The sequence below is a fragment of the Alligator mississippiensis genome, chromosome 11, assembly GCF_030867095.1.
Source record: "Alligator mississippiensis isolate rAllMis1 chromosome 11, rAllMis1, whole genome shotgun sequence".
NCBI classification, from domain to species: Eukaryota; Metazoa; Chordata; order Crocodylia; family Alligatoridae; genus Alligator; species Alligator mississippiensis.
Genome location: NC_081834.1, coordinates 58,165,122 through 58,173,927, shown reverse-complemented (window position 1 = coordinate 58,173,927; position 8,806 = coordinate 58,165,122). Strand labels below are relative to the sequence as shown.

Sequence of the window (8,806 nt, the reverse complement as noted above, 5' to 3'; positions counted from 1 at the left end):
TCATGCTATTCCCCACCCCCTCCCCACACCATGGGGCCAGGTTGTGGCTGGGCTGCCCCATGCCCCCTCCACGTGGTCAGATGGTGACCCCTGTGCCAGCTCTGGTGCTGGATCGGGACTACCAGCCGGATTCCCTAGTTGAGGATCCCTGCTTTGGAGTCATGCTCTAAGGAATCTCCTTTAGCTCCAAGAGGGAAGGAGAGTAAATCAGACAAAACTGTATTACAAATTATTAGGGTTTTTTGGGGTAGAGGCAATTTGAAGTGTTCCCCCAACCAAACCCACTTGTAAGCATGTTTCCTCTTGCTGCACCAAAGAGGGACTTGAAGAGGATTCAGTGAGAAAGCCAGCTACCATCTGATGCTGGAAGGAGGTGGGTTTGGGGCAGACCCATTTTCTCCCTAGCAAGGGAGACCCAGTTTAGGCATCATGTGGAAAGTTACAGCTCCCCTCCCCCCAGAAGGGTTCACCCCTGGCTGGACCCCTGTGCCCCACCCCCTGCAGAACAGCAGCAACCAGGGCCCCTCTGGGGTACTGCAGTCTCCTTTGAGGATCTTCCCCCTCCCTTCCCAGATCCTAACTCGGTTCCCCCCCCCACCATCCAGGGGAGAGGAGTCTCTACAGGTTGTTACATATGACATTTAGCTTGAGTTTTATTTAGATCATTGAGAGTGTTGAAGCTGTTGCATAGTAATACTTACTATGATTTAAATAATAAGAGGTGGTTGGCAGTCCCAGCCTTCTCACCACACCCAAGTCTCCCACTTGGATTATCTCCATGGAGCAATAGGATGTTAGCTCAAAGCAGGTTCAGTAACATGATCTAGAGATGCTTCTCAAGCAGAAGGCAAAGTCCTAGCTTTGCTACTCTATGATAGTCCTTAATCCACATTTTACTGCTTGAATGCCAGGGTTTTCAGTGCAGTTAACAGGCACTAAATGTAACACGTGACAAGACTGTACTCCTCCCAATCGCAGGATTTTTTGCTAGGCAGGGGGAATAATTCCCCATGCCCAAGCCAGCTACTGCCCCCCGCCCCCAATTCAGGAAGGATCTGGGACCCCAGGAATGATCTCCCTCCCGACCCTTTCCCACTGTAATCACCATGAATGACAGATCCACGTAGGTGAGAAGCAAAGATATATTTATCAGCTCATTTCTTTCATGTGCCCTATGCCTGGGGTGAAGCTATTTGAACTCGAAGGAGGTGACCTTGATGTCTCCCTCCACTGAGAAGAAGGAGATGGTCTCCAGCCCCAGGCGGTTAGGGAAGGTGAGCTCCTGGTCTTCCTGCATAGTCACCCTCAGCTGCTGTCCATCGAAGCAGAAACTCATCTGGGGATGGGGAGCAAGAGATGTGATGGGGTGGGGGGGAAGCTGGGGGACTCGCCTGCTCCCACCCACCCCAGGTAGTCATCACCCACATTCTCAGTTGCTGGAGAGGCCAGGTGGTTGCAATCTTTTCCCAGAGAGTGCCCTGCCCAGCTCACCCCCTGCCCTCCCAGCCATTAGGAGAGTTTTCAACTTCTTCAGGTGGTGCCCTCATTCCCACCCCCCCACAGGACCCAGAACCTAAAAAGAAGAACTGGGGAAGTCCAACTTAACACTGGGCTACTCTCCCATCCCAGAGAGCCCTGTCCACCCAGACCAGCTCAGTACAAAATGAAGGAGCTACACACTTCTCCTAGACACTTTCCTGCCCCCAGCTAGGAGGACAGGTCACCCCAGAAAGTGGGTCTTGTACCCTCATCCCAAAGAAGCAGAGGGCCTCAGCTCCTACCAGGCTATGCTAGAGCATGAGTGCTGCAATTTTCTCCCCCCCTAGACAGTGACCCTGCACCCAGCCAGCTCCCCCTGCCGCTCACCTTGGCATCCTGGCCTTTCTGGAAGGGGAAGCAGGACTCACGCTGCTCCTCCTCCCACACCCCACCCTTCATCGAGTTGCAGACAATGATCCCAGCATCACCTTCGCTCTCAAACCGGGGGTTGAAGTAAAGGGCCAGGTCTAAGCTAGTCTGGCCCAGGCTCACTGCAAACCTGAGGGGTGGGGCGGGTTAAAGCAGAGACAAGACCTCTGAGATAGGATCCAAACTTCCTTCATGAACCACGCCCCCCCCCCCCCCCCAAATGCGTAGTCCAGACCAGGGCAGGCCCTTGCTAGCATTGTGGCAAACCTTCCAGCATCTCCTGGGGCATTCCCAGATGAAGTGAACTCCTTGCACCCTAATCTAAGTTATCAATCGGCTTTAGGGAATAAAAGCCTCCCAGCATCTCCTGGAAGGGGGCATTGTGGGACTATCTTACCCATGGAAAGCCTCGTAGCAACTTTGGCAAAGCAATGGGAGCCCGGCTGTAGTATAGGAGCCATCATCCCACAATGCATCAGGGCAGATAAATAGTAAGGTGTAGCCTCTGAGCATCCTCTTTACCAGGACCAGGGGAGCAGCCAGGCCCTCTTGGGGCAAGCTCAGCCTGTGGGGCAGCAGTCCTGTAGACCCCCCCATATCTACAGTCCACCTCTTGCTGACAGCTGGGACTCAGACCCATATGAAAGGGTCTAACACCCATAGACCCCCCCCCCCACCCCTTGCACACTTCTGGGAGATTCCCAGCCTCCATTCTCATAGCTATGGGAGCTAGCACCTCCCCAAATTGAAGTGTCCTGGGGGATGCAGTATGAGGAAACTAACAGCCCCCAGCCCTGGTCTTGCCCCATATCCCACCAGGCTTGGATGGGTCTCCATGCATCCATGGCCTGGACCAGCCCAGATGGGGGTGATGGTTATGAAACACCAGAACCCCCGTGAGTACATAGGGGCTGAAGCCCATGTGGTGGCCCAGGGACTCCCCCACTTCCCAGCCATGAGCCCAGCCTCACCTCTCAGCATCAGGTGCCACCTTCCCTTTCAGTTCAATGCGGTCACCCAAGTGGTGATTCACGTTCACCATAACCATTATCTACATGAGGTAAGAAAAACCTGATGACCTCAGATCTTCCCACAGCTTGCTCCCCCATGTAGGGTCTCCTGGAGAGCCTCAGCTCTAACCCCTTATACCCCTCTACTAATCCCCACCTCATCCAGGGCCTACTGGGAAACTCAGTTTTCATCATCACTAAGTAGGGCACTGCTCCAAAAATACCAGGATTCAGACACCCCCAACCTGGGAGGAGGGGGTGTCACCCAGGCTTTGCACATCAAATACCCTCCATACACACCACAAAGATAGGGTGGGAGAAAACCACCCAGAAGGAAGGGGAAGCCAAGATACCCCAGACCCCCACTCACACACGCCATCACAGCTGCTTTAAAGACACCCAGCTCCTGGCACAAAGTAGTCAGGTGGGTGTTAGTAGCCTGTAAGCTTTATATAGCTGGGAACAGCCCCCTTTGGCCAATCAGGAATGCCATAAGGGGTGGGGGAGGGGAGCATGTCCATTTTGAACCAACCACAGAGGAGGAGGTGTGGTCAGTGAAACTTTGAGTTATCCTCTTCCCCCTCCCTATGGGTTGGTGTGATTAAGCTTCAACACTATGGTGCCCAGGTGGATGTGGGGCCCTGGACCTGCTGTTCCCACAACCCCACAAGACATGAAGGGAAAACACTCAAAGGGAGACAAGGGTGCTGCAGGACCCTGCCCCAGCTGGTACCTTGCATTAACACACCTGAGAAACTACAAATCCCAGCATCCTTAGAATTAGGTTCCCAGCATGCTCTGGGAGCCACCCACCTATAAAAGCAACACAGGTCACTCACAGCCTTCATTTTGTTGTCCTGTAGAGGTCTGGTGTTGTTGTAAAGGTTTGTCTTTCACTTTGTTTTGCTCATGGTGTAGACCAGTTGATCTCAGTCTTCTTAGACTCTAGACACCATTGTTAGACTCAAAGGCCTCTGTAACATTTGTGATCTGTTCTTCATTCCATTTCAGAGATTCATAAAAAATGAGGGTTGGAAGGGACCTCAGGAGGTGATCTAGTCCAAATCCCTGCTCAAAGCATAACTTTCCCCAAATATATCATTCCCACCAAAACTGGTATTTCCAAGATTAATGTGTTCATTACAATACTTATCTCCTTGCATAGAGGCTGGGTGGTGGGAGTAGGGGGTAATGACCAGACAGGGATGAACCTGAGTTTATCTGCTTATCTTCTCACGCTGCAAAAGCCCACTCCAGGGGATCTCCCAATACCCCAGGGTTCCCTGGTTGTGAAGGTCTAGAACAGTGTTTTTCAACCCATGGTGGTGATCCAAAAGTGGGTTGCAAGAATATATGAAAGGGTCATAAATATTAAAAATGCATCAACAAACTTAAAAATGGATTCTCCTATATAGGAGGAAAATATGGGAAACTGGCTTTTTGTTTGCAAGCTGGCAGAGTTCCAGCCTGCAAGAGGCTGATTGGCTGAATTTTCTAGCTATCAGTCCTGTTCATTTACAAGCAGCTCCTATAATAGCTTGTTGCCCTGATCAGGAAGGAATGGTTGCAAGTAATTCTCTTGCTTAGAAAATCCTGTGTCTGCTACTTCAGTGAGCTCTGGGCCCACAAAGCTCTGTCTCTCTGCCCCAGCAGACATTCCTTCCATCAAGCTTCAATCACTCATTCAGGATTAATAACCTCTCCAGTGTGCAATGCTCAGACCTATTGCTAGAGGGTTGTAAGTCTGCTCTTGGGTTTCTAGAGGGTTGTAGAGACCTGTTGCTAGAGGGATGCAATGCCTATCCTGCTTGCATTGGTGATGCATAGGGGGTGTATGTGGGTGCACTTTCACCCCCTGAATTTGGTGTTGTACCCCCTGCAAAAAGCACTGCTGGCAGCGCCTGTGGGCGGTTGCTGTTCCCCCCCTCACCCCCCCCCCTTGCCACCGGCCTGCAGGTGGTCCCTAATCGCCACTGGCTACTGATGGCAGTCTGCAGGTAGTCGCTGACTGCTAGTCAGCACTCGTCACCCCCTCCCCCTGCCATAGCCGACACCACTGCGGCCACCTACAGGAGCTCCCCACTCAGCCTGCCCCTGCCCCCAACAGTGCTGTGGCTGCCTGTGGGAGCTCCCCACTCACCACCGATGACACTGCTGCTGCCACCTGCAAGCTGTCACTGTGTCCCCCCAGCCTCCAGGGGCATGCAGCATTCATGCCTGCTTGCCAACTCTCTAGCCACAATTTGTTCCCCTGTTCCACTTGGATTGCCCCCTTTGCCCCTCACAGTTGATTGGTAACGTCCTTCCCCCCTCAACCTGCCCTCCTGTTGTAGGGCCCGGTGGGGGTTGGATCTGGGTGTATAGGGCCACAGCTGCTAGATGAGCCATGCCAAGGGCAGGCTGCAGGGGGCCAGCAGGATGGCCATGGGTCTAGAGGTGACTGGGGAAGTGTTGACAGTTCCCAGAGGGTCCACTCTACCAGGGGAGACTTGCACATCTCTGCTGGGCCCTGGATCTCTGGAAGGACCTGGCAGGCAGTAAAGGGGTTATGGGGCTAACTGGAGCCAAGCTGACTCCCTCCACCAGCTCTGCCAGTACCTCTCACTCCTGGCCCACAGCCCCTGTTCCCCAAACCTTGCTGGTCCCCTCATTCCTGACCCACAGACCCCTGTCCTCCTCCAGCCTTGCCAGTGCTCCTCAGCCCTGACCTGCAGCCCTCCTGCCTGCCCCCCAGCCCTACCAGTGCCCCTCGCTCCAGACCTGAAGCTCCCCTGCCCCCCAGCCCTTCCAGTGTCCTTCACTTCTGATCTGTATCCCCATGTCCTCCCCCTCCAGCCCTCCCAGTGCCCTTCATTCCTGACCCACAGCCCCCTGTACCCCCAGTCCCACCAGTTCCCCTTACTCCTGACTCGCAGCCCCCTGCACCTCCCATCCCTGCCAGTGCCCCTTGCTCCTGAACTACAGCCTCATCAAACACACACTAGCTACTTCCTTCTCCATGGCTGGAATGAAACCTCAGTTCTTCCCCTGCCACTTGCAGGGATCTGAGATTGCACTTTCCTTTCCTGGCTCGGGTGGGGCAAGGGGAGAGCCAGGGAGAGAGGGTTGGGACTGGTTTCATCCCCCTCTCCCTTCCTTACATCCTGGATTGTGCTGGGGAAAAGCATCTCTTGAACACAATGGATGCCTGGGGGTGCACATATGCAGACACACGTGCACACACATGTCCTGCTCTGGTCCTCTCTTTCTCAGAAAACCAAAACCACTGAGGAGCAGGAGCCAGGCATTCCTGTCCCAGCTACCTAATGCAGCTGGGGTGTGCCCTGAGCATCCCACTGCTCCAAAGAGCCACAGCAGAGTCTGGACCCAGAAGGGGAGGTGTGTCATACTCACCCTCACCTGGCACTGGGGACTGTGTCCCAGTCCCTCTGCTCTGATTGATTTCAGCATTGCCCAAGGCAGCCACTCTTCTCCCAGAGTCGCGGGAGAACCCGCTCTCCTCCCAGAGTCGGGGGACAAACAAGTTCAGGCTCCCAGCCCCATCCCCCTCTTCCTTTTACTCACCAGCCCCCTCTCTTCTCCCAAAATAAGGAGAGAACCCAGGCATCCAAGTTCCCAACCCCCCTTGCTCTAACCCTCCAGATCTGGGCAAGGCCCCAACTGTGTTGGACAGCCTCAATCTGGAGGTGTTCTCTTTCACCCCTTTCAAACCCAGTGAGCTCCTTTCTGATCCAGACCCCCCTTAACCCACTGAGCTTGGAGAACAACACTCAGGTTGGGGAACAACAGGTGTCCCTGGATACTTTGTCTTCCACCCTGGAGAGGTCATTGGACCATGCAGCAATGAGGCGAGGCCATGTGCTCACAAAACAACACTATGGTGGGTGTCAGGGACAGTCAGCAGCAGCTGGAGGTCCTTTTGGGTGCTGGGGAGAGCCGCATCATGGTGTCAGAGGAGAAGGTTTGAAGGCCTGAGTATTGGGTGATGCTGCTCCCCTTGGACAGCATCGTGAATACCCTGGTCATGACCTAAAAGAACATGGAGGTGTTTAGATGGTGATTTTTCTGGGCTGGTTGGGATAGGGCTGATCCTGCCTCTGGCAGGGGGTTGGACTAGAAGTGACCTCTGGATGTCCCATCCAGGCCCACTGCTCTGTAAAGATGGTCTTTTGCAAGAGATGACGAAGGAGCTAAAGTCTTGCTTGTGGCAGGCCCTGGAGAAGTTCTCCATGGAGCCCAGTTGCATCCCAACGAATGCTTGGCTGGAGGTCCAGTGCCATGGCAGGGCCCTGATGTTCCTCTTTGGCCAAGAAGCATAGAGGGACAGGAGGGGGCAAGCTGGGTCCCCAGGACTGAATCCTGGTGGGTTTGGGGATAGGGCTGGGCTCCCAGGGCCCGATCTCAGCACAAGGGGCAGGGAAGGCACAGTTCCAGGCCCCCAATATCCAATCCTGGCACATGGGGAGTTAGAGGGGCAGCACTGGACCCTGGGGACCCAATTCTCATGGGAGGCAGCAGGGTCAGGCCCCCAGGACCCAATCCCAGAGCCCAGGGAGCAGAAGTGGGCAGTGCCAAGCACATGCAAACATGTTCCATTGTTTTCATTGAGGAACCTTAACCCCTTCAGCTCAACTTCACCCATATCAGCCAGGCCTGTCCCCAGGATCTCAGCCTGCTTCACGGGCAGGGAAGAAACTGAGGCACAAGGGGAGGGCAGTTCTTACCTGAAGGATGTAGAAGCCAGGTCTCTTGAATGCCTTAGGCCACAGAGATGCCTCCCCACACCATGCTCAGGGTGCTGTAGTAGGCTCTAACCTTGTGCATGTGGCTTGGCTGCTAGAGGCGGCCATGGAGCCAGAGTGGGTTAGGGTGTCCAGATGTCCTGTTGGTGCCCCTCACTGCCAGCTGACTCCTTCTAGCCCTGCCAGTGCCCCTCACTCCCAACATGCACCCCCCCATCCCCTCCAGCCCTGCTGTTGCCCCTCCCTCTTGACCTGCAGCCCCCTGCTCCCCCCAGCCTTGCTGGAGCCCCTCACTCCTGCCCCACAGCCCCCTGCAGTCCCCAGCTCTGAAACTCTCCTTGGTTTCAGCCCAGCAAGAGGCTTTTCACTTCAAAAACCTCTCGCTGAAGCAAGGCTGGCTCTAATCTCTCCACCCCCCTTTGTGAGCATCCCCTGGCTCAACTCAATTGTGCCTGTCCAGTGGTGTTTGCACAGGCACTGCTGAGCTCAGCATTCCTGGCACTCGCTTGTGTTGATAGCGGCAGGGGAGAATCTGCTGGGAGGATTTGATGCCTGCTGCAGCTCATCCCTGTTCAACAGGCCTTTTTCCCAGCCCAGGAAGAGGAGGGGAACCAGGGAAAAGGACCAATAAGCCCAGAGCCCAGGACCCAATGCACGAGGAAACAGCAATGAGGAGAAAAAATGGCTCATCCATGCAGAAATCCTCCCCGCAGGCCTCCCAGCCTGCTCCAACACTCCTAGAAGGCCTCAAGGGACATGAAGACAAAGCTAAAAAGCCAAGCCCAAAGCCCACCATCAGTCTGAATGACCCCTCAGGGAATCCAGTTGTCTCTGGGCCAACAAAGGCAGATGGCCACCCTAGTGAAGATGCGAGCACAGAGGGTTTGCTGACCCAGGAGCAGAAGAACTGCCTATTTGGCATCTTGAAGGACTTCCTTCAGGAGCCATCATACCTCCGGGATGGGGCCAAGATGGCCCGCTGCTGTGGGGCTTACACGCTGGAGCTGGTCTATGGAAAGCGGGAGTGTGAGCTGAGTGTGCTCGCCCCCAGTGGGAGCTGCCACCTGCGTCGGAAGTTGCCAACAGGCGAGATGTACCTGGACCTCTTCTGCCACCGTGGTGAGCCACTGACCTTCAGGAACCTGC

The 8,806-nt window shown here is 54.8% G+C and overlaps 1 protein-coding gene across 1 annotated transcript; it reads right to left on the bottom strand.

Annotated features, from left to right (window-relative positions):
- Positions 1-623: 623 nt before the first annotated feature.
- On the bottom strand, positions 624-4,243 carry LOC102565104 (galectin-1). The gene is made up of 4 exons (XM_019492866.2): positions 3,758-4,243; positions 2,880-2,959; positions 1,867-2,038; positions 624-1,336 (listed from the first exon to the last, which is right to left on the bottom strand). Exons 1-4 carry the CDS (start codon positions 3,764-3,766, stop codon positions 1,190-1,192), a joined length of 408 nt encoding a protein of 135 aa, XP_019348411.1. The 5' UTR covers positions 3,767-4,243; the 3' UTR covers positions 624-1,189.
- Positions 4,244-8,806: the final 4,563 nt, after the last annotated feature.

Bases quoted from the DNA above. Each gene is read 5' to 3' on its own strand.
- LOC102565104 (XM_019492866.2), bottom strand. The intron at 2,039-2,879 runs GTGAGGCTGGGC...CCCACCCCTCAG, and splicing joins GTGGCACCTGATGCTGAGAG to GTTTGCAGTGAGCCTGGGCC. The intron at 1,337-1,866 runs GTGAGCGGCAGG...CCCCATCCCCAG, and splicing joins AGAAAGGCCAGGATGCCAAG to ATGAGTTTCTGCTTCGATGG.